At 44.6% G+C, this 26,549-nt stretch overlaps 1 protein-coding gene across 1 annotated transcript in view; it reads right to left on the bottom strand.

The window, feature by feature from the left end:
• Nucleotides 1-25,542, bottom strand: part of LOC128708417 (uncharacterized) — a 52,804-nt gene extending 27,262 nt beyond the window's left edge. Inside the window, exons 1-3 of the mRNA XM_053803395.1 lie at nt 25,255-25,542; nt 23,467-23,776; nt 21,093-22,576 (exon numbers count right to left, since the gene is read on the bottom strand). Of these exons, the coding sequence (XP_053659370.1) occupies nt 21,093-22,576; nt 23,467-23,776; nt 25,255-25,542 (2,082 nt within the window). The remainder of the gene's footprint in view (nt 1-21,092; nt 22,577-23,466; nt 23,777-25,254) is intronic.
• Between the last annotated feature and the right edge of the window lie 1,007 nt (nt 25,543-26,549).

Genomic DNA, 26,549 nt, shown 5'->3' with positions numbered 1-26,549 from the left:
GGATGATGTCGAATGATTAATTGCATTATTATGTCACTAATCTCAACAGTATTACTGAGTTATTCCAATAATTTCTTTATGTATTACAAAGCCATGACATCAGTGGAAGAGCAAATTGAACGCCCCACTATTCACGGTTCGGTTTTGGGTATTACTTAGTATTGTGCTTAATGAATGTTTGGAAATCATTCAAATGAATCTTCAATAAAAGTTATTCGCATCATGAATTGATTCTCAAAAGAGTCGTGGGTCTCTGACGACTCACAATCTCATCTGATCTCTTGAACTGGTCTGACTTGATCTACAGTTGGACATAGGAGCCTCTAGACTAGTTTGTCTTTATTGTACAAAATTTATCATTTATATTAATTAAACTCAAATCTTTTTCTATCACAAGAGCAGTAACAAGCATGTCTACAACAAAGAAACTCACTTTGCCTGAGAAATCCCGCTTTTATCAGGAATTCTCCTTGGGATTTCTTCCCTACATAAAAAATACTTAATCTGGTCTGTCAAAAATAACAGAGCATAAGTTAATAGCCAATAAAGTAAAATAACACTTTCCCCTAAAATCTTATCAGCATAGCGAATAATAATTTCTAAAAGACTTTGGAATGGCCATTGTACGTTAGTAAATTCCCAGCAAAAAAAAAAAACTTTTAAAACAACCTTAAAAACGGGAGAACTGGGCCTCCCTTATCGAACCAGTCCACCGAACGTGCGAAACAAAGCGCGATGGCGTGAAGAGCTGTTGCATAATTTATTGTCACTCTTGTTTTTCGCCCAAGAGCGGCCTGGGATCGGAGTTCACGGTTTAGCAACACTTTCCCCCGCCGGATGTTTGCTTCATACGAATTTGTGGAATGATTTTGTTTTGTTCTTACTTTTTGAGTGCTTCCTTAGTCATGTCTTTTATATACTTTTTTACTTTTCTTGCGCCACATTGCCCACCAGACGCACAGAGCCGTTGTTCTTGAGCTTCTTGAGAATTTTTCATTCCTTTTGTTACTTGGCTTAGAGAAAACGATGGGTATGGTTTTGTCGCAGACCTCCTCGTTTTGTCTGCGGACTTCATTGCACACAACTTTCAGAGCGCCGGTGTCGGTTTCGGTGCTGTTCCGATGTCCGATCCACTTGTTTTTGCCCAATGCCCAACGTGATCAACAGAAACCCTTTGTCTTGGAGGGAAAACTTCTTGGTGGGTCTTTGGCACCGTCACCGAGAAGACAAGGATGCTGAGCACTCATTTGGAACTTTTGCCCCGTTTTTATTACGGCTACACGCTGTCGAGATGCGTTTCATTTCCGTTTTTATTTGCCTCCGGCGAACGCTCGGTGGTGCCAAAAAACCCCTCGTGCCCCTCGATCGGGATGTCCTTCGGGCTTGGCTCTGTTGAGCGCCCGTATCCCAGTGCCGGACTCGTTCAATAAACACACGAAATTTATTACCAAACCAAACAATAACCTCACCAACAATCCAGGCGATGGACAGATCAGACGAACGTTGCATTCCAATCGATAGCCAATCGCGGAGGAATGGAGTTTGACAAGGGAGTAACAACAATGGTGCCACATTCCCATCACTGGACCCTTTCCCTTTCCGAGAATTCTGCGGGCTTTGTTTGCATATAATTTCGTCTAGCGCGCCTTCGATCTGCGCCGGCGGAGTGCGAAAGAGTACGGCACGCAGTCTGGTGAAAGCTTTCCGGACAAATGCTGTACGAATAATTAGATAATTGAAATCAAACAAAGCCACCAATGGTGCACGGTCACGGATACGGTGTCCTCTCTGCATTGAGTGGACCGGACCGAATGGTGTAAGCTCGGGTTTTGGGACAATTCCCAACGATGAACCTTGATGAGAGGAAGACCCCCCCCCCCCCCCGGTGATACAGATAATGAATGGTGAATAATTTAAGTTATTTTCGGGCGCCGGGCGATAAAGATGACCCCGTGCGGATCTCGTTTATGCGGTGCCTTCGAAAGCCTTAAGCAACGGATCAGCGATCGGTGGATCGTTTGTGCTTGATTGATTGTTCATTAAGTCATGCGTGGGTAATTAAATCATAGTCCTTTACCGGTTGATTGTGAAGAAAAAGGCCTATAGATATATTATTCTTTCTGTTTGCAATATTCCATTACCCATTTTTAGCCCACTGTAATTTCGTTTTATTCACCTCCAAAGTTCGTATTGTACAAAAAAAAAACACACAATAATGCCACCGAAGAAAGTATTTTCTTCTTCGAGTTTCCAAAGCAATAAATCACGACTGCTACGACTTGCGGCCAAACTGTTTCATTTTTACCCCAAATCCTGTTCCACAACAGAGAGTTTCCACGAACCAGGTCAGCAGGTCGGCAGGAAACAGTAAAGAAAGCTTTATTTTCATGCATCAACCTACGCACAGCAAGTCGCAAATGTGAATTTCAAGAATAAAACCACTTCGAACTCTGCCTGTCTATTTGTGCCGTAATGTTGTCGAGCACTGGTAACATAGTCCGATGGCTAAAAATAGCAACCAATCTCCATTTCTGTACGGAAATTTGTCGCAGCAGGAAGCATTTTGCACATGCACATACTATTGGCGGTGTATATGTTTTATGTCGCTGGGAAATAAATTAAATTTTTTGGTTAAGGAATTTCCCAATACCCCATCACACATGATCCAACCAATTGCACAGCAACAAAGGCACCGTTTTTTTATGGAGAAATATGATAAAAATACTCTTATCACTTTGCAGAAAGGTAATGCGCGTGATAGTTCTGCCCCGTTTCAATGCATCTTTGTTACAAAGAAACAACCGGATCACTATAGCACTGACATTCGTATCTGTCGCCAAGCGATTGTCTGACATAATGGTAGAGCAAATCATAAAGGATCGTAACATTGCACGATTGGTTTCGTGGAAAATCCCCTCTTCACAATGGGGGGGGAGGTTTATTGTTGCGATTGTTTGCGAAGCTTTCATACGTTTCGTCTTGGTTCGTGGAGGTTTTTTTTGTCCGTCGGCTTCGCGAAAATTGGTCATACAATTTCACCTTTTGCCCGTTGCGGATGTGTGTGGCGAATTGATGATGGCGGTGGTGATGGTACACGTTCGATTGAAATTCAAACAAGCATTCCAGCGAGAACAGGAAACGGCACCATGGCCAGGCCCTCTCTTTCCATCGATACCTCCTTGTTTTCACCCTGGCACCGAAACAACCGAGCAAACAAACTGTGTGCAATATCAATTTTTGATGAATGCCGATCCCCGCACATGGGCACGCACACGGTAGATTTGTGCGGTACGGTGTGCTATTGTGTTTGTTTTGCTTTGCGGCCATCGTATGGTCACACCGCTATGTACATGTATGTATATATATATATGCGTGAAACAGATATGTGGACGGTGGTGAACGCTGCAATCCTTTGACGGATCTCGCAATGGCAGGAAAGTTTGCGCTGTGCGAAAGTGTGCTACAAGGAAATGCTTTCACAGTAAGCTGAACATCAACCCCGTACGGCGCCAAGTTGATCGTATGCAGCGAGCGTACGAAGCCCGGCTGGCCGCATAAAAGATGCTCCGTTTGACGGATATGTATTCAGTATGGCATCCGTTTATTCACTGTTTGGCAGCTACGGCTTCCTCGTCCCGATGAGGGACCATTCCTCGGTGTGCAAATCTGTTCCTGTAGCCGTAGCCGGCTACATGCGAGCAGGTTAGCTCGAGATGTAATCAGTTTCTCTGCATCCAATTCCCGGGAACTCGATAACGCTCCAGGGGGGAAGATACGTAACGTGGAAGAAAGAAAGCTTTTGGATCGTTTTACTTGGAAATACGATTCTTGTTTGCATCAAAATTGAACGTAATGTACGGTTTTATAATTATTTTACCAACGTGCACAATCGACGATGATTTTATTTAAATGAAGCCGGAAAGCGTTTTGGAGAGAGCGAGATGGTAATTTTGTTTTTTTTTATATTCAAATGGCATTCATCCAGAGAAACTTTAACATCACAGAATGTTAAGCGGTACGTTAGACGTCGTTGAGTTTAAAGACGACACAAGCGAGCTAATATCAACCATTTCATCGTGCTGAATAAGTTAATTTGATTCAGCTTGAATCTTTTTAGTTGTTGCTATGAAAAACGATTATTTTCGAGTAGTTTGCTGAAGATATTTCCTACTTTACATTTTCATTCATTTCAACTCTTTCTAAATTATAGCGAAATAAAGCACTTGTAATAAACGTTTGTTCAAAAGATTGTTTCCATTACTAAACTACAGGGATAATGAGTAAACCTTGTCAAATTGCTTTGTTTTGACATCGGTGGTGCAGTTGCTCGAAATCTTTTTAATTGGATTTGGACGCCATTGGAAACAAGTTAATCTTATCTAACCTGATAAGATGCATAAGCTAACACGAATCACAATTTTTTTATGGACAGTTAGTAGCTAGAAAAAAGGAATTGGTCAAAGCTAGAAAAGACTGCTTCTTCATTAATCTTTGGTGAGGTATTCACCGATAAGCCTTCTTCTGTTATCAAGTGAATTTGAGTCTTCTAGATATGTGGATTGGCTAGCAATAGTCATATGTCTCAGCTTTGATACACCCCTCTGCTGTTGTGAATGGGCACAAATCTTAAATTGTTGAACATCACGATGAATCGGTTACAGTTTTCCATCCAACGATATTAAATGTCATATCTATTATTCTATCGAACACTGCCTAACTTACATTTTCGGCAACTTGCAGTACCAGATCGAACGAAGAACAGCTCTTGTTTAAAGAGTGTATCGCGTGGATGCTGTAATCAGCTTAGTTTAAACAGCAGCTTAAATTTAGTTCCCTTCCATCACATTGGTAAGTGAGAAGATTCACATGCTTATATGTCAAACCCCAAATCTTCCATAAAATGAAGCGATTATCAACATCATTCGATACTCACAGCCGCCCACCTAAGATGGACTAACGTTAAACCTATTCCCTTTATAATAAGATTTGTTTTGTGGGTTGTCCTTAAATCTTTCCCAAACATTGCCTAAGCAAACATGTGTACCCTCCCTCTTGCTCGTCACCATTTCCACGTGCAATCTATTTAAAAATGGACACATTTTTCGTTTAAATTCTTTTTTTTTGCTCTACGTCACCTGGTGTGATAACATTTTAATCTTAAGCCAACACATTCTTTTCCAGGCGGCAACACCGCCCGGGTGAAGTTGCATATCCGGCACCGCAAAAGGAAAGCAAAAACCGGAGCATATTTTCACCCCAAAATCCCATTTTCACCATCGACAACCCGCAAAGCTGGTGCAGGGGTTTCCTGTTGCAAAATTAGCCTGTGTGCCTCGTGCTCATTCCAGCGGGCTTTCGGGGTTAGAATGGTTGATATGCAGCGAAAATAGCAGCTCCGGCAGCGAGTGCCAGAGGATGGGTGCTGGCTGGTGGCTCATTTCCCAGGCGCAGATAGCACAAAAACAAAAAAAAAACGAAGTTGGAAACATACAGACATGATTCCGTACATGAAACGACGTGCGAAACACTGTTGCTCATACGTTTTAATAAGCACATATTTGCATAAAATGTTAGCACGCAGCTGCGGGCATGGTTTAGTAGCACTCGCACCTCGTGTCCCATTTATCGTCCTTCTGTGCTCAGCCTCAGACTGAAGGAATGAGAATGTTGCAGTGCAGTGGCCATGATGGGTCGATTTGTCCTACGTTATAACTGAGAGTTCTTAGCTCTTCGTTCCATTCTGCCACTGGAACGGTCCAAACACAAAGCTCTTCATTCTTTTGCCATGATTTACTACAATCGATGATAAGATTAGTACTACGCTTATAGCAAACTAGCCATGTTTTCTGCTTCAAAATTACGCTTTTCCTGCGCTTTCCTTCCAATTAATGCCATCCGACTAGCTCATCGAGACTTAAATCACTTTCCAGCCGTGTTGAAAAGAGCAACTTTTGTCCCCAAAAAAAAAAAATTAAAAAACACCACAAGGCTGGATTGGCTGGACGCAACGCCTTTTTGGCTGTCGTTAGCGTCACCCTCGACGAGGATAGAAAAGATGCAACACGGAGTGTCTACAAACGATGAACGTGACCGTGCGCGAGCGCTCGCCCAAAACGTGGTTCATCCTGCTGCTCATCATTTTTCGTTCGCGGCGTTAGGAATTTAATTTAATCTGCACACACAACAGCTCGTCTATCCATGGTCTAATCTATTACGGTGTGTGCTTTTTTCTTCTCTCTCTCTCTCTCGCTCTGCCCCAGCCCGTATATTCTAGTGCCACTTTTAAGGCTACCAGAAGCGACATGATGGTCGCGGAAACGTTGACAAATTAATAAAACGACACACACCGGGCTCTCGGCGAGGTGGAGACAATTTTGGTATGCATTAAGTTAAAGTGAGTTCTCGGGTGGAAAGCGAAGCGGTGCGATGTGTCGTATTAATTTTCTGTTAAACACCGACCACTTCATTTGACTTTCATGGTAATGGGCACGAAATTAAGCCCCAAATAAGTTGCGATTTATGACATGTACTTGGCACCTGTAATTTCCGGCACGCTCTTTCGGCGGTGCGACACCGCGAACTCTGACTTCCGTCAGAGCTTCGGAGGCTCCTTCATTAATCGCTTCCGTTGAAACTTTATCTTTGATGTTTGCCGCTGTATTGTTCTGTTTATCACACCTTTCATTAGCATTCATTAACTTCCATTGTAACACTTGACAGCGGACATTGCGCTGTCGCTATCAGCAACACATTCTGCAGGCTTTGCTGTTGATCGATCTACCTCCACATTGGAACGTTGTTTGTCTGTGAATAATGTTAAGGATCAAATTTGTCAACAGGTATTAGCAACAACTAAAATCTCGTTTCCAAACCATTTCCTGAGTTGATTGGCTGTACATTAGCCTTGAACAGTAAGCGGAAACAAACAACCGTCCCATCCATCTTTCTGGCAATACCACATCGTTGGCAGAGCTTTCGGACGTATTTATTGGACCCATTGTTAGATTTTCGCATTTATCTTACATTTTGGAGGTGGCTTATGAATGTTTCGTCATTTGTCTGGTTCTGATAAAAATTGGAGGTGTATTTATATAAATCACATAAACATTAGCGTCCTAACGTACACATTGGCTCTAATATGTCGAGTTAACTAAACAAATGAATGTGTACGGAATATGTAAATCAATCAATAGTTTTATGAAAGAGAGAAATGAAAAGCACCAAACAAACAAAGCTAATCAAATGTATAGTAAAGTTTAAATATCTAGAGAAGCGTGTTGAATTAAATACTGACAAACAACATTCCTTTCATATTTTGTTATGAAATTAAAAAAAAAAAACATAACTTTGCCCCACAGTTATAAAGCACAACAAGTCCTCATTTGTTTCCTCAACCCGCAATAATTAACTACACGTGAAATGCTAGACCTTCCACGCAATGCACAGCGGTTGCTTTCTAAAATTGTTGTAACCCTAGCAACAGGTGCACAATCAAAACATTCATACGGAAGGCTTAATGGTTACGGGAAAAAGTTTTGTGGCCCGTATGGGTTGGGCCTCACTTCACTACCGGATGATGGAATTATGAAGTTTTATTGCTCTCCTAGCGATTCATGTTATGAGCCTATCCGGATGGAAGGAAGAGAGGGGAGGCTGGTAAAACCCCACCCCCAACGGTTGCTTGTAATCCATTAACAATGATTGTGGTTGACTCGAGTACCCTACGACTCTCTGAAGTTACACCCTCTGTTCTGTGGTCACGAAAGAACAAATCTATAACATGATGTTTACATGATTACAAACGTTAGCATTTCTTTCTGGGTAGATTTACCGTATGTAAAACATGAGCTATTTGAAGAGGACACGCCTAAAGAAGCACCACATTTTACAACGACCAGGCGGCTCCATTATATATTCTATTTGAAGCACCAGGCGTCTCCACCGGCAAACAGATTTCATTAGCAGCAATGTAGCAATAAAGATGGAATATTGAAACATGCCGCATGTGATATTAATACTTCGAGGAAATAAATCACAAACTAGAAGATGGTTCTTCCGGTAGGTAATATCTGCACTATTCCATTTCACAATGAGATGTAGCATTACTGCCAGAACATGCAATGCGTAATCCTTACAGATTGTTATCCACTTGGCCAGCATACCCAGGCATTACGGGGCACATATAAATAGCTTTCGTTACATGAAGCCAATTCCCAGCTCCTTCCCCCCTGTACTGAGTGCGATGAAGCGCATCATGTGAACCTTGTCGCCCGGATGTGATAATTGGAGTTACCCAAAACGCATCGACCCGTAAACGCTTGGGTTGCGGCAAAAGAGTGATCCAAAGTACGTGCATCCAGCGAGAAACGCACATGGATCTTCGAAAACGGCTATCACAAGTGCTATGTTTTACATTTCCTTCCTCCCAACTGGGTTATTCGTGCGGGGTAATAACGGATTTTACACTAATTAAAATTGTTCCCTCGGAGCGAGTGCTATAATGCATAATCAGCTAGCGATTTGTGCGGCGGTTGTTCGTTACGTTAATTATTCATTCCTTTGCTGGTGGGTGATCGATTCTGGCTTCAATAATGATTTATCGAATGATCATTTTAATGCTTCCCGTGTGGTGCCTGAGCCAACATAATATTAAGCACGTCATTTCATTAAGCATCCTGCTGTACAACAATTATGCTTATTTGTGCGTTAGTTAATACCTTCAAAACGAAACAATGGAAAACCCAATCAAGAATAATGACCCTTCAGCTTTGCTACGAAATAATGCTTCTATCCTGTCAAATAAAATTACAAAAATGCCTGACGCTGACGCCATGCCGTGCAACAAACGGTGTGGGATTTTCGCATCAAATATTCATTCGGTTCCACACACAAATCCATTAGTATCAAATCACTTCGTAAAGCTTGTTAAGACACTGTTTTTCACTCACACTCTACACGGCTATCACTTGAGAAGCACACGTTTGATTATGATTTTTGATTAATGGCCCGTTTTTGTATCTTTTACGCGTCACTTTCAATAAATGCCCTCCACTAACTCAGCTTAGAGCTGCCCTTCATTGCAGAGATCTTCATTTGTAATTGCAATTGGACTCCGGTCTGCTGCTTAAAATTCCAAGTCGCCTGCACCTTCTCTTCCACAGTAAAGACTCATCACATCATCGTCTACACATTCACCGACAATCGCTTTGGTTGCACAATCACTACTGACTTGAATAAGTCAAAGAAAGGAGATTGATAACCCCTTCGTCACAGTGTCGAAGTGGGTGAGCTGCGTCACGGTTATAAAATTCCCCCCCAGGACATGCATAATCACTTACTAAAATTAAACACTGTTTATCGAAGCCACCGAGCGAGAGGTGGAGCGTACCATATGAAACCCAAACCGGCGCAGAGACAATGAGGGAAAGCTTTTCTTCCTTCTTCCCTTGCTGTGCGTGAACGGTTCCGTGGCGGGATGCCGACCGAACACTCAAACTTCAAAGCCGCGAGTTCAGCAGACACTGATTGGGATGGTCGGTTTGGTGTCGCTACCAAACCGGGATGCTGTGTGAGCTCCGCTTGCTCGATTTGATCCGATCACATGCAAAATACGCACTTTATCTCACCGATAGCAACAAAAAAAAAACAACAACTGTCCCTGCCGAGCCCTAAACGAGAGCGCACGGTTTTTGATAACGCACTGAGACACTCCTTCCAGTGAGCGGAAGCCGACTGGTGTTAAGCACTTCGGTAGCACTAGCACACTGACAAACAGCTTGTGCCCGAGAGTGTCTGCCCGGAGTGGAGTAGCTTTCTGTCAAATTAACTCACGCCACGGCACGGTGTTTTATTTCGGTGGACAAAACAAAGCGGGACGGGCCTGGCCTTTTGCTTGGCAGGACCACCCAGCGGGAGAAAGTGTTCACCGTTTCATTCTCACTTTCATTTACGCCCCATTCTCACGGCTCACTGGGAAAAGCTCACGGGCTCACTCATATTGCGCTCTCGTGAGTGCGAGTGCTCACGCTGCTCAGCACAGCATCCATCCTCGTACCCACATCACTTTCGAGAGTTACGCCCAAGGATAGCGAGGCGTCAGATGGTAGGGGAAGGAAAAAAATCTCCGAAGCAAAAACCCTAGCTAAAGGTTTCACCAGTGAACGAACCGATCTCTGGACGCACCCTTACCGAACCACAGACAACGCGATACTGAGTAGGGTTTGACTTTTGGCAGTGATGTTTTATAATCGGCCGATTGGGCTACGGTTGGGCTTCGGAGTTTCAGGTTGCCGTGAGTCGAGCACCGGAGTGTCTTCCATCGGCTTCGTTTATGACGTTTCGGCTCTGTGGGACGATGAGTTACTGATGAGGCGAGCCTATTTTAAACACCGAACCAGTAATGTTGAAGTTCTGTAACGAATTTGAAGGAAGTCGACGATCATTTCCATAAAAAAATGTTGTTTATTTTATCAAATCAGTTCTCATACTTTGAAGGATATGTAGGGAAGAGTCTTTCGGTATTTAACTTGATGGGAGTTTAACTTTACCAAAGAATTCCAATGAAAAGCTTTTAGACTAGCTCCAAATAACATTGACCGAAAGCCAAAAAAGAAGCGTTCAACAAATATTCCCACTAGCACTAATTTGCTCGTAAAAGTCAAAGACACCCTTGTCCCACACAATAATGGAGAATAATTAAAACTTCAAATCCTTAAACCACTCCGAAGGCGTAATGGGCCCATCGTGTGCACTGGGTCCACATCTCGAATCGAATTATGCACACCATCCGGTCACCGTTCACTGTGCAGGGCGTTGACTTCCAGGCGAGTAACATGTTGTGCCAATCGGGTGGCGGGTAGCGTTGTCCACCCCTTTCGCCACAAACCATCCGCACAGGTCACGCCAACTAAGAAGAAACGAGAAGAGGCAACCTCGACCTGATGCTGGAGTTACGTGGCGTGTAAAAATCATTCACCCGCCGGGGTAGGGAATGAACCTGATGAACCTCAACAGGACGCGTTCCGTTCGTACGGTGAACGTCTGCGCTTACAGCCCGAGTGCACACTCGGCCACTCAGCCATCGTGTCACACGCTCCGCCCGAAACGGTTCTCCGCACTCTTTGTTGTGACCGTATGGGGAACCCGAACTTGCACCAGCTTCTAAAGATAGATCCACTTTACGTGCTGTTCTTTTTTCGGTATGTCTGCCACCGACCAGGGTTACCATCGTGTTCCATCTTCCAGCTGGCACCGTACGCCACAAGGAAAGGCGAGATAGTCGACAAAACGGAAAATTACCCTATTTTCACGTCCTTTTATTTTCTACCCCCAAACACACACACACACACACATGTATGGAGCATAATCGAAGCGAGTAACAGCTCCGGTTCGGTTGTCGACATGCTGAAAGCGAGCACTTTGTCCAGAGGAAGATACGTTAACTTTCCCCCCCTTTCGAAGCTTCCCATCGAAGAAAAAGGCTGGAGATTTTGGATCTTTTTTTCTTCTCTAATGCCATCTTGCATGCTTATATTGGTTCTGTGCTTGTGCAGCGCTTGGCAACTGTTTGCGTATTGGGTGAGGTTGTTACACCAGATCCACGACCACACGGTGACGAACTGTTGGTTCGTGTTTCGCGGTTGTCTTCCACCGTGCCAACCAGCTGAAGCTAAGCAAAGGACAAACAAGTGAGGCGAACGTCGGAAAGTTAGCCTTGCGTTTGGACGTTCTTCTTTGTGAGAACTCGGCGCAAGAACTCCGAGGTATTTGTGAGGTCCGTTTCCTTTCCGGCTAGGCACTGTGGATTTTCCCCCTTTGCTAAGGATTTCCGTTCGAATTCACACGAACTATTCCTTTAAAACGCTGGTTCTTTCGGTTGAGTTTAATGCACTTGCCGTACAGAGGGAGGCGGAGTATCGCCATCGCCCAGCAGCATGACACACTCCACGAGACAGACATCAGTGCCGGACCACGGAGGCAAGACTTTGTTTGCACAACTTTCATGTCGCTCCGTGATCACGCTCGTGGAAAGCGTGTTGCGTAACGAACATTCTTGAGAGTGCATTAGGGAAAGCTTGCTCGGTGCGTCACCACCGAAGACGCCAAGGCTTGGTACGATGTTGTCCCTTCCCAGCGCACCCATTGCGTGCAGCGTTGCGGTACGAATGCCAGACCAGATCGTTTACCACCATCGGTTACGGTTGGTCCGCACTGTAACGCCACTGAAGTATGTCCTACACAGGCGCCATCATCAAAGAGTGGAATCATCAAACAGGTTCCACAAACCCACGCGCTGCATCGCTTTTGGCTTTGCTTGCGGGTGCGGGAAGCGATAAAAGTAAACGATCTTAAGGAAGGCTCAAACACAGACTTGGGACTCTGTGCAGCGCAGTCAAACCGCACACTTACTTGCAGAGCGTCCTGCACGGTTCGGAGCGCGTAAATGGGTGCTTCGTCCTTTCCTTTGTGCACACTTTCACTCTTGACGTGAGGTGGCGTATTAAACATAATGCGCTTTTATTGCAATTCGCAAGCGTTTCCAGCGAACGTGGCAAGGGAAACACCAACGGCCGAAAGCGAAATGCGCGACCATCTCGCAAGTGGTAACTTTTACTTTTTTTTTGTGGCGCGCGTGGGCAATGGCCGAAAAACGGGAAGAACAAAGAAAGAAAGTTTCGCTTTTCCACACAGCAATAAAGGTACGTTAACTCGTGCACGTGTTATTGGCATGAAAGGGAGAGAAAGAGTACGAGAGAAAAAAAAATGAGGAAAAGTTTTGTTTGCAAAAACCTTTTTTTACGCTCTCACTTTTCGCTTTTGGGTTTTATATGCTTGTTTAAGTTTAATTCTACATAATCAAATTTGCAATGCTGCTAAAAGCACAAAAAAAGGATCGCGATGGGCAAGTTTATTCAATCACTTATCATAATTTGCGGTGTGTTCGGGCTTTTTTTTTCATTGTTCGATAATCACACATTAACCATACGGCGAAGTTTCATGGAAAATTTCAAAGTTCCGGGAAGTGGAAAAAAAGCAATCCTCATTGAATATTACAAAACGGAAAGCACAAAGTTACACAAAGAAAAGTGCATACATCTTTGATGCACTTGTGCAGTGGAAGAAATCGAGTAATGCTTTTCTGTTTCGCGCAAAGTCCAACAAACATCGAACCACGATTGGAAGTTGAAGAAAAACTTTTAAAAATGTTGCATTGACTTTTAGTAAACGCAGCAAAGGTCGACAAAAAAAAACCCAGAATACTCCCCGTTGCCACTTCGTCCGTTCAATTTTACACGTTTCCGATTGCTTTCCACTATCACCAGGTACGTTTGCAAGAGTTCTTCCACAGTGCCATTAAAAATTGGAGCCATCGGTATGTGTGTGTGTGTGTGATATGGCGGCAATGACCGAGAACGGTAATGTGCACGGGATGTGGGGTTTTGCGCAAGAGCTTGAAATTTGCGAACGTGTCGAAACTGTTGATTGCATTAATTTCCTCCATTACGGTGGTACGGTTTGTGAAATCGATCCACATCCTCGACCAGTGCGTGTGCCCTTTGGGATGTGGGAAAGTTAACGGTTTTTGCATCACGTCAACCGAAAACTCCGAGAGGGTTGAGATGTGTTTCGCCACTGTGATTGATGTTGATTGGCACTTAAGCTAGGGTCCGTGTGTTCACCTGTTGATTGCCCAACACAATAATGTACTGTTCTTGGTGTCCAAATGATAATACTGCGCTTACATACAACTAAACCAATGTCAATCATTCGCACACATTTTACGGAACTGTTTAATCATGTTGCTTTTACTTTTGCCCTCAACATCCTTGAGAAAAGCCGAAGTAAACCGATGCGACACAATAAACTCCCCCTGTCCAAACCGCTCGTAAGGTCAGCGCAAACTTTTCGCTGAGTAATGATAGCGAATTTGTATCCCCCCCCTGCCACATTTATCATCCGGCGTGCCTGGCTGCCTTTTTTTTGCCCTTCAACTTTTGCCCAAGAATGCCCACGTAATCCTGCAGATTGTTTGTCCGCTTACTTTCACTGCACGGTGTGCGCGAACGCCTAAATAAACAAGGGCCAGTAACAAAACCGTACAGTGACTTTCCAATACGCGACATAAAACGAAAGCTTCTCATTTTACGGATTAAATGGCGACAAATGGCGTTGGTTAAGTTTATTTTCAATCGTAAATGTTTTTTTTTCTCGTAACTTGGCCCAAAACTTTTCCCATAAATTGCTTTTGACGGAACAGACGTACTGTTTTGGGGGAGTGGAAAACTGTAATCTCTCAAGCAGAGATTCAATTGTGGGTGATGTAATTAAATTCAATACGCTTTTTGTTTTTGGTGCTTCGAATTCACCGGAAACTTGTGTCATGTTCATGGCAAAGGACAGGGTGGGTCACTCGAACAACGTAAAAGGTCTTAACTTCCATATTATTAATAGCACTACAGCTACTACTTGTGGATTTATCATTATGCGGCATAGAGTAGAAGTAGTATTTCCCATGAGTCTTTATTTATAGCACTTGACTGTTGGACCTTCTCAACTCTATTTAGCTTGCTTTTCAGAGTCAGTCAAAGTTTAGATGGAAATAAGTCAGAGTTTAGATGGATGAAAAATGTTCAACATATTTCAATATCTGCAATAGTCGGAACACTCTTATTCCAAGACTAGCGAATGATAATAAGAATCCGCGATAATCAATTCAGCAGGCACACCAGATTGGTGATCAAGAACATCCAAATCATCCATTTAATGCAGAATCACTCCAAAGCATCACAGTGAATCCACTCTGTGCCACTATTAAAGACGAACGTAGAATTAGACGACCTGGAGTTTGGACTAGTTTGGATCAGTGAAACTACATTTAAATAACGGTGGATTAGCTAGCGATGTCACTAAAATGACACCAGACAACTTAGACAACAGGTCAGAACAGGCGCGGTAACCGCTGATCACAATCACTGATTGCTTCGATTGTCAGAAAAAAATCCGGAAAGACGAGAAGAGCAGGCGACGCTGTTCGACTTCGAGATTTTCAGTAACTCCTGCAAACGATCAAGCAACAGATGAATAATTATCGTGCCTGATGAATTAATGATTGTTACAAAATTTTTCAAAAATTGTTTTACTGAATTGAATTACAAGAATTTACTGGTGAATTACAAGAGCTGGAAAGTGAAATTAATCGCAAACAAACATATGTTATGAAAAATTAGAGCATGAAAGTACTTCATAATACTGCGATTTTGTGGATGCGTGATTCTGTGCAACAAATATATACCATTCTCCTGAACATTTTAGGATGTATTGCTTTATTTATTAAAAACTGTGTAATTGAAACCAAAACATAATAAAACTGAGAATACCTCATTCATATTCCATCTATACATCTGCATGGTACCTGATGCACCTGTTGTGGACAATATTCTACGTAAAGTAGTTGATATCTCTAACTGCAGTAAGTTTAAACAAATGGAAAGTGCTTCAAATTTCCCTAAATAAAAGCTATATTACCTTCCGATAGCATAAACAAACGCTTATAGTTTTATTCGCCCAACTCGTATTAAATTTGCCCCATTCCGCTGTGTAAATACATCCCATCCCTAACTGGGGCATAAAAATTCATTTGCCAGCTCCCACTAACACCACGGTTGTGCTGTGCAGCCGTGTTGCTACCACGAACCGTTGCCACAGTGAAGCGTTGCAGGGAAAATCATAAATTCAATTACACTTCCCGACGAAATGTCGATGCTTTTGCACTTCGCGAAACAAGCTTACGTTCCATTCCAGGGAGGGAGCAAAATTAAACCCAAAACCGTACCGGGGAGCACGGCAAGTTCAACAACAAAAGCACAAGGATGCTGAACTTTGCCCTCTCTACCTCCCCCCGCCCCACGGAGGGTGTCTTTTGAAAGACAAAGATCACCAACCGGACCAATCGTTCGCACGGACCAAAGGTGTCAAGCTGGTGGAATAATCGATTTAAAACTTTGTTAATCCGCCCATTGCCCCATTTACTTTTGCTTCGTTCCGGGGAGCTGGTGGCACGAACTGTTTGGATTGGGGGAGTGCGGGAGTGGCAAAAAAGCTCCAATTTCCGATTTGCTGTGCTTGGTGATTGGAAATCTTTCGTTGGTGTTGGTGCATGTCGGACGCCTTTTTTATGATGGAGCAACAACACCTTGAGTAAACTACGCAATGGAGCTGTGCGAGCAACTCACACTGGGTAGTGCGAGACCCTGGATTTGCTTCTTAATCAACTGTTTGTTGTTGTTTGCTTTCGATTGCACACATTGGAAGTGGCACCGATGTTATTTAATTAAATTGCTTCCACATGCTCATGGTGCAAATGTTTCTTGTACAAAGGATTCTGGGCAATAGCAATAGGTGCCTCACGTAGTTTAAGTATGTTAATTTCAAGCTGCTTTCAAATTGCTGTCCCTTACACAACACAAACGGGAGGGGGGACATTCAATTTAGCCACAGTAAGAGTAAAACTTGAGCCAGGGCTAGTATCGTTTCACTCGGTATATGTGTAAAAGAATGAGCAGTGATGTTAGGCATCGAACTGGAATTACAAGATGTAGATGATTACCGTTCAGAAATACGAACCATGTCTGAACCGATATGCCACTCCACCACTAGTAATATTTACCATTCTTGTCTACTCACCACCCGAACAATACAGAACAGGCTGTGGCTCCTGCTGACGTGAAAGGCGAATGAATTTTGCTCAACCCTTGTAGGGTGGAAATGAAAATTTTAATAAAAACGCTTATAATTAAAACCGATCCAAACACGGAGGACGTGCCCAACCTGTCCTAGATAATCTGTAAGCGGCGAGATCTCCCAATGGAGAGCGAAAGAATAGCACAGCCGAGCGATAAAACCCATTGCATGGACGATTCATCCTGAGCAAATTCCCCCCGTTTTCGCTCCATCCTGCATGTTGGCCCAACCCAAACCCCCGCCTGCAATAACTTCAAACGGTGTCAAGTGCAAATAAATCAACGTAAATGCAAACACCTTAACGGTTCGGGCATCTACAGCGAGATGGGAAGCCGATGAAAAGCTTCCATCCTGCCCCGATACGCGTTACGGGCGCGTACAAATAAGCCAAGGAAAGGAGCAACACCTTCGACTTAAGTTTAATGACTTTCGGTGCAAAAGTTTTCCACTCGGTCGCGTTCTCGGAGCGCTGCACCGGCGTTACATTGCTGCGAGCAACACGATGGGTGCATAATCAGCAGCGAGTAGAGTTAAATTAGTTTCAATCCCTGTCGCGAGATGTACAAAACCGGGTGGCACGCCGGACATGAATGAACGGTAGCAGTGGCGGCCAAGTTGATGTTAAAACATCAAGAAAATGAAACCGTGCAAGAAGAACTTTGGCTCATCAGAAGTAGTATTTTGATAGTGGCCACAGCGCCTTCTTACCATGGATGGATGGCACGGGTTCTTAACGGGCTGTGTTTTAATAGCAAAATGGAAACTTTTCCGGCATTGAAATAAAGCAAAATAGGAGAAAATAAGTCCGTTGTACAAACTGCGCCTAACATAATCGTCTACAGAACTTTTCTTTTCGTGCTTTTCTTGGATTAGACAGAAACAATGCAACACACCCTTGTTATTGGTTATTTTTCCCGGACATTCTGTGTTAATGGTTACAAAAGAATTTAACTGACAAGGTTTCCTCTTAGCAGACACATTTTTTTAAAGCTCCAGAGACACTTCATATTACTCCCACTGCGCTTCCGGAACACTTTTTTGCATTTGTTAGCCTCGTTTTTTTTTCTTTGTCGATGGCAAAAATACCAACCAACATCCTTCTAATTATCTCTCCAAAAATGTATCTCCATAATAATCAACCGACGGTGTAAAACATGACCCACATAAAACGGCAACACAACCAGCAAAATCATTAACCATCATCGTAAAGCACTGCTGCTCGGGTGAAGCTACAGTGTGAAGCGAGTGTGAGCGCATGGGAAAAACGAGATGAAAAACCCGGCACAATCTTGCAATTTGTGCTCGTAAATTCTTTTACGATCGTATCTGTTTTCTTAACGATTATGCGCGACGCACCCTGAAGTGTTTCGTTCCTCAAGTGACTGAGTCCAACAGTTAACTGAACTCGACCGACTCTCGGCTTGATGCAATTAGAATTAAATTTTAAAACAGCTTGCCCCTGTGACGCATGACAATGGTGATGCGAACTGAGCGCGAACATACATTTTCCGGCGGACCTTCCCTTCCATAATGGTCATAAAAGAAAGAGGTGCTTTATTTGACAGTGGACGTGTCAGATGAATTCGGTGTTGTTTTTGCAACCTTTCATCAGTCTCAGTCATTTAAAAATTGGAAATGTTGTTTAAAAATGTTTTAAAAGCTTAAAGGCACGTTGTAAAATTGAACTTAATATACTGTTTTCATTTTATTTTGTGTGAGCAATTTCTATGTGGCAATTTCTAAAGACGTGAGAAACCAGGCGTCTCCATCGGAAAATTACTTAATTCGCATAGTTTTAGGTTGCGAGTTTGAAAAGTAAGTCGACATGAGATATTGTGTACATACGTTGCAGTTTTACTATCGAACTTTTTCAGAAACTGTCGAAAATAAATAATACGATGGAGAACAGCCAGAAAAGCGATATTGTTATGAGATTTAAGCGCGAATTCCACACTGTTTACCACTCCATCAAATCACCACATTTTCCAACGCCTACTCTGTTATTCTCGTACGTGTTCCAACCTGCTCACTGTGCAACGGTGACATATTCTTATCTAATATTTAGCAAATGTCACAGCAACAGATTTAAACCATCGACGGATGGCTATAGGGCGTATAGTATCACAATTCTCGGCAAATTTCTCAGAAACCGCTGAAACATCGCGATGGCACGAACACTACGCCTAGGCCATGACAAAAAAAAAACCTACAGAAGGCAAAAGACCACTTTCTTCGGGCATTCCTCCAAGCTCAGTTTCACACGCCGAACCCTTAAAACGGTCCTCGCAAACGTTCCTCGGGGACTCTTTCTTTTAATTCGAAACGGCATATCGCTTTGCCGATTCAAGCGTGTGCTTGGCCGGGTGAGTTCGAATGATATCATGCCGTGGCAAGCAATAGACATCCGGCATCCCGTGTACCTGCCCTACAACATGCTAGTTGGTTTTCGTGCCACGGTGCTCATGTGGTGCGGTTTTGTGGCTTTCGACAACCAATCCTTCCAAACACGTCGAAATAGACACACGTGCACACGGGTGCTCTTCTTTGGCCATCAATGAGAAAGCACACGGTCGTACGACACACACACGACGACGATAGGACGAGGCAAAAGTCAAAGGTCTAGTTGGAACTCAGCTTCTCGTCCAAAAAGCACCAGCTGTTGCTTTTTCGATCTGGTCCGGTCAACGGGCCTTCTAAAAAAGATGACCGAACGTTCGCCCCATTCGAATCGCATATCTTCTACTATATCGAATCGTGCCTTTGCTTCCCATTTGCTCCTCGTTTGCAGTTTCTTCCATTCCTTTGGCCGTTCCTTTCATTCCTCATCAAGCGCAGAGTGGCCCTCCGGGATTGGTACTGGTACTACATCCGCCATTTACTTCGAACCCTCATTTGCGGGACCTGCTTCATTTCAATTTGTTTGTAGCTTCAACTCAAAAAGAACGAACGAGGAGGAGAAAAAAAACATCACCTTCCCCATGCACGTCATCCCACAAAACTGTGGAGCCACGGACACAACTATCCATGCTGTGTCGTTCAGGGAAGCGGCGAATGGAACCATATTTTACTCCGAAAAGTCGATTTCTTTGGCCGGTACTACCATCCTTTGACCCTGTCGTTTTGCGGTCTTTCAAAAAACCGAAAGGCAACCTGACCTTACCGGAGGCGCTCGGCAACCATCTATGGCCGGTGGATGTTTTACTGTGCCAGGCTAGTTTCCCAGCGTACGGGACGATGATACCAAATTTGCCAATTTCATCCTCTGCTTTCATTTCGGCTCGTGATCCCAAGAAATAGGTCGCATGTGAGGAGCTGTGACCGTGATGGAATTGAAATGCTAAAGTTCTCCTCTCAAACACAACGGCGACCGCATCAACTGCAATGTGTTATTGAATTGGGTCTTTCCATGGACTCCACAGGCAAATGGCACATTCACGAGATATTTGAGACTTCCATGTAACTTTCTTGTTCGAATGATACTTGTTGATTTATCAGAGCGTGTGATGTGTGCGTGTGTGTTTGGTAAACACAAATTTCCTGGCGAATTGCAATCAAGTCGATCCTCTGGATTAATTGGATATTTTGACTGCAAAAGTTCATTATAGCATGATGGGGGATTTGGATGCTCGAGTTCGTAGATACGCAATTTCATCGTCCGATCAAACTTATTTTCGAACAACTCCATGAACTAATATAGCAATTGCATACTTTTAGGCGTTATAATCCCAGAACTCAGCTTCGCTACATCGGATTGCATAATCTCCAAAGGTAAGCTTATTGTTGTTGTCGTTTGATGAGCTTTTTGCATCAACAGTCATCCAATGATTTGAGGCAGCATAATTACAGGGCCAGGACCCGTTGCACTGTGCACTCTTCTTCCAGTGGTACAGCCGCTTCGTTTTTATGCAGCAGCACGAGTTCAGCACAGCACGACAAAAAATGCAATCATGATCGAAGCGTATAATTATTCAAAACCGAGCCAACGGCACTGTCCAGCACGGCATGGTTCCACGTCCCTCGATAGCACCCCAAACAGATGCCGCATTGTGGGGTGGGGTTTTTTCTAAGGAACCTCAGTGTCTCCCGAACCTAAACACGGTCGATCAACAGCGAACTTGCGCACTGTATAATGAATATTGAATTCCAAGTAGTTTGCATCCGAAGCTTCCGCAGAAGAATACAGCCAACCGAATGGCTGAATCGAGGAAAATAGAAAATGACAGCGTTGGCGAACATTTGCCTCCGTTTCAATAGCGTAGCCTGTCACCAACACGGATGCCGACATTTATTCTGGCGCAAGTTTTTTTTTTTGCTATTGGTACTTGGTGGAAACGGCGACTGTGCGTACTTACCCGCGTGAGGGAGCTCTTCTTCTCCGCCACCATCCTGCCTTGGCCTTGACCGGTCTCATCGTCCGAGTCGATCGGTGGCCTCGGTAGTGGTCGCTTGTCACTGCCGCCTGACGCGATTGGTACTTTGTACTGAAACACTTCGTTCTCCTCGATGCCGTACAGTGGTGTGGGTGCCGGACGGTTGGTGTGAGGGTTGGACAGCGGTCCGGAAGCGTGAATGTTGGAGCTGGTGGTGGTTCGTATTCTTGCCGTTGGTATGGGCGACAAGGTTTCGGGTTTTGCGCCACCATCGTTCACGTGCCCTTCCATTGACGCGTGCTGATTGGCCGATGGTGGAAAGTTCTCATAAATATTCCGCGGCTCCTGCTGATGGCCGTGCTGATGCGGGTAATGGTACGGGGGTGGTGGTGGAGGTGGGAACCATTGCGGTACGAGTTGGTGCGGATTGCGCCGTCGAAAGTAGGGTGAAAATCGGTCCCGATCGTCCGGCAATTCGAACGCTGGCGAGCCACCGAGAACGGCCAGCGATGAACTATCGTCGAGACTGCCGAGCGAATCATCCTGCAGCAGGGCAGGTGCAATTGCCTTCCGTGTGCCGGCCTGCTGTAGGTCCGAGTTTGAGTGGAGGCGAACGTTGGGCCCGTTGGGCCCGCGACCCGTACCCAACGAATTCAAATGGCCCCGTAGTCCAAGATTGACGCTGGAAGAGGAAGCGGATTTGGTGACCGCACCCGGATGTTGATGATGCCAGCGGGACTCCTGCTCCCAGCTAGGTTGAGCATCCGCAGGTACCATCGCGGGTGGGAATCGGCGAGGCCGCGGAATTGGTGACGGATATTTACGATCACCTAACTCCCCCAGTTTGGCCGTGGAGAGTACCCCTAGCGTGGGATGCTTACTGTCGGCAGTCGCTCTCATCTGCAAACGCTCATCTCCAGCAATGTCCGGATTGGAAGCCCGAGGCGTTAGCGTCGGAGGGAACCGTCCCGTGCGCCTTGCAGCATCATTCGCCAGACGGCTTCCGTTGGCCCGTCGACGCTCGAATGGACTCGAAGGTTTCTTGGTAGGGGCCGTCTTAATGTAATACCAATCGCTTAGTTTCCGCTGCTTAATCAAATCATCATCTTCCTCCACTACTGTGGCCTCCCGTTCCTGCTGCTGCTCATGAGGTGAACGATGATGATAATTCTGTTGGTTGGGTCCGGCGAATTCCTGTGTACTGCTCAGATTTTCACCAACCCTTACATCCTCCGGCCGGTGGTGTCCCTGCTGCTGTGGTCCTGTTTCGTACGATGCACCGAACGGGACCGTACATTCCACGGTTCCGGACAGTGAGACCGACCCATCGGCGGTATCCGTAGACGCTGCATTCCGCATGTTTCGTTGCGCTTGAAACGAATCCGATATTATGAGCGTTTTGAGTGCGTAATTCAACTCTTCCAGCGACTCGTAAAAGCCCGACTGCTGACCACCGTCGCCATTATCTGCGAAGAGAGAGAGATGAAGAAAGCGGTGGGAATGAGTTCGTGAAGTATTTTAGTACCGCTGGTATTTCTATCCGGGCACGGTTCTCTCTCTCTCTTTTTTTCTCCCGCTTCAACAAGCCATCGATAGTGGCGAATGGTCGCAGAAAAAAGCACCGAAAACTTGGACCAGGAATAGTAATAAAGACAGTGCAATGCAATAAAGCAAATTCGGTTTAACATTCCTGGGGTGTTCACGAATTCTTTGCCTTGGAGTTTCCATTCGAGGTCACATCGCAAGATTGTAGATCGTTCTTTCAATATTTTGCTCTCTATTCTGGAAGTTTGCTTGTGCGGAAGGGATAAAAAATAAGCAAAGATCGGTAAAGGATGCGTTTTCCTCCACAAATTGCATAACTTAAGGCGGTTTGAAATGCGGATTGCATACTCTGAAGTAAATCAAGTTCGTTATTGCTAGTTTGCATTCTGTAAATTGCCTTACCATGCAATTAATACTGTAATTACTTTCAACGAATGTAATATTAAAATTGACAGCAAAAATAATTGAAATCGGCTGGCACACTTTTTGGGAACAAAACATTTCCACTCCAAAACCCATACGCTTCGCTTTACTCATGCACACTAATGGCAGAAAATCGAACTCATATCGAATTAATAAGTGTCAGCGTATTAACGTGCAGCGAACCGTGACACAGCTTCAGGGAACACTACTTGCTCGGTATCAGAATCTGACATTCCCGAAAGTTAAATTCCATGCGAAATACCCAAAAACCCGACCACCACCAACCGCAAACCTCTCACAGCAAACCGCACCCCCAAACACGCGTTCGCGTGTGCAAACCTGCCGCATTTTACGCAAAATGGGTTGTGTGTCGTAAATAATCGCTTACCCAAATATGATTTCGATTTTGGCGATGGTGGACAGGAGAAGGTGCCCGTGCTGACGCAATCCAGCAACCCGTCGAGACTCATCGCATCGGTCGAGGTGCTTAAACAACTGGACGCTCCAAAGGACTGGTGGTGCGGCTGTTGTGGCTGGTGCGGTAGGAACTCTGGCTGGTCAAAGTGTTGGTACGGAGCGCCGTCGTGCTGCCGGTGGCCCACCAGTACCCGGTGCTGGTGCTGCTGCTCCTGTTGTTGCCGTTGTGTGTACGACGCTCCGCCAGCACTGGTTGCAACCGATGATTGATTCAGGAGATGCTGCAATCGAAATGGCACATAAATCTGCTTTTAGTATTTATGAAAATGTGCTGTGTATTTTACCATCTTTTTTTTTCAGTGGACATTCCTTCATGAAACGTTCATGCCATTAGGTGTCGTTTCGTACACATTCGTTCTGTTTGCCGTGTGGCTTACTCACACAATGGTAGCGTTCGTTTGTTTACCACTTACTCAAATTTAATAAATAAAGCAATATCGATTGTGGTTGCCTGAATTCGTACTCCAAATGGCCTTGGGTGCCATGCATTCTTTGCTCAGTGAATGGTGTCTATTTCGATCGGGTTTTCACAGTTTTACTCCATTCCAGGTCCTAGATTTTATGCTATTTGTACACCTTGCTCAAACGTTTAGCCACGGAAAGTAAACTCCATTTCAGTTAAGTTCCTAACCTTCACAGTACTATCGCATGCAACACCACCATACAAAAACCAATGCAACAAAGGGACTTTCTGCGCTGGGTAATAAATAAATCAAAAGCAATCACACGTTGGCTGATAGGTTTTTAACGTTTCATGATCAATCGCATCCACCGGCCACGCTGCCGCAGCAGCATTGTGTTTCATTTTCCTACCACGGTGCGGTATTTGTTTTCGCAAATGAAGCTTTTAATAATTTAATCACCATATCCACTGGCTGGTGTACATGAATAAAATAAAACAATCTACGAATCTTAAAACCTCCTATGCTAGTACACACCGAAAAAATGGCAAAAATAATTGCCTCCAAAAGACTTCATCTCGTAGTGTTTTTGAAGCGTTTGAGTGTGAACGTAAAGCGAAAATTGTTATCTGAAGATATCTAGAATGAAGTGTGTGAATCATGCTGAAAAAACGATTAATTATAATCTGGTTCTGTTAATGTACTTAATATAATTTTCTAAAACCTTGAACTTTAAAGGAAAAAGCCCTGCAGTTGGAATGGTGGTCCGGTTCACGAACAATGAACTGAAGATATTCCACGATAGACGGAGTTATTGCATTGACATCCATGGAAGTACACTTTATTTGGCTATGTCTATGGCCTATTTCTATGGTCTATTGACTGTTTAGCTACATTTTAATAGTGTCCAATGTCCAATCCTTCAAATGGATAATTTTATTCCACTTCGAAGAAAACAACCTCCACACTTCCATAGTTAGTACTCAAGGAATACAATGACCTATCCCTGTCATCGCTGGGCCTGGAAAGCCCTTATTGCCATTCATGTTTGCGTTCTTTTGTTACGCCGCAGCCTATCGAAATCAGATTGCCGATACAATTGCTACTCCTTTTTCACCTGATAAGTGGCCAAACAAACAGAACCGGTAGTGCCAACCGCATAACATGAAATAAAATGTTTCACAAACTCGCTGCCAGCAAAGCGCCTAAATGTAGGCCGGTACGACATGGCGGTTGTCATTCGTGGGTGCTTGTGCATACCCCCAAAGGATGGGATTTCGCCCACAAAAAAAACTCACCTGAAATGGAGCCGCTTCCGAGTCGCAGCTTTCGTCGCTGCTCGAATAGCTCGAGGACGAGTAGCAATGGCTCCGATCGTACCAAGCTTTTGGCTGCTGGCCAACCACTTTCCCAAACAGACCTGCCCCGGCGTCGTTAGGCCCGGTGGCGATGGACGATTCCGACCCGTGGCTGTGCCCGATCGTGACCACGGACTGGTCCGGGCTGGTACAGCGTCTGTGCGGTAGGCGCGTTCGCCGTACGGGAATTCTCGAGCGGAACGATGCGGATTTCCTCAGCGAAGACATTTTTCATTTCGTGCGCGCCTTGCGTCCATCCATGCCCGGTTTTGCTTGCGTCGGTGGTGGGATAGTGGTGCGAACCGTTGCGATGCTTCCACCCAGGGCAACCAAACAAAAACAGTACGCCGGCACTGTTAGCAACTAACAGCGCTTCGTTTCCAGTGTGATATCTACGCACCAGTACCAGACCCACCACAGGTTGCGCTGGGTGATAAAGAGGGCATTCGATTAGTTTCGACTGTTTTTCACACCATTTTCCGGTCATCCAACCGTGCTGTGTCTGTTCCGCCGATGGCAACGCACGGCATCGCGCAAGAACGCTTATCCACCAGTTAGGGCACGTGCTGTTATGGTGATGGGAGAGAAAAGAAAAGGAAAAAAAGAAAGCATAAGAACAAAGCAAAATCAACAACAACAACAAAAATGGTACACGGCCAAAGAAAATCCGATGGTTCGGGAAGAAAGATGCTGAACCAATGCGAACAATATGCAAACATGTGTAGCTACGCACAGGCACAAAACACAACAAAAAACCAGCTACGGTTGCTCCCTGTTTTGTTCAACATAATCAAGATGCAAAAATAAATCATAATTGAATTCTCGAACCCCCCCCTCCCCTATTCAACATTCATTCTTCTGCGGCGCGTCGTGGCAACAGACAAACAGGTCCTGTGGACGGTCGCTAAGCGCTAGAGCCACGCCAAACCGCAACGCCTAAGTTCTTCGAGTTTGGTGCGTAATCTGGCAGATGTTACGTGCGTGCACAGTAGTGCAGTCCGCGAGTCAATACAGTACGTGCCCGGTGAGGTGCCACCCCATGAATATTGATATGCTCGCGTACCGCGCTCCATCATCATTCACCCATCGGAATGCCAAACATGCTTGCGAGGTCGTGGGTTTTACTTTTCAATCTATCCTGCACGGGATGGTGCAGGAGAATTATGTCATATTTGCGAGGAACTTTTCGATGAGGTGATGGTTGTAAAAGGTGAGTGACATGCATCGCTAAGCTC

The sequence above is a fragment of the Anopheles marshallii genome, chromosome 2, assembly GCF_943734725.1.
Source record: "Anopheles marshallii chromosome 2, idAnoMarsDA_429_01, whole genome shotgun sequence".
NCBI lineage: Eukaryota > Metazoa > Arthropoda > Insecta > Diptera > Culicidae > Anopheles > Anopheles marshallii.
The sequence above is the reverse complement of the archived record's forward strand: the minus strand, read 5'-3'. Positions and strand labels throughout refer to the sequence as shown.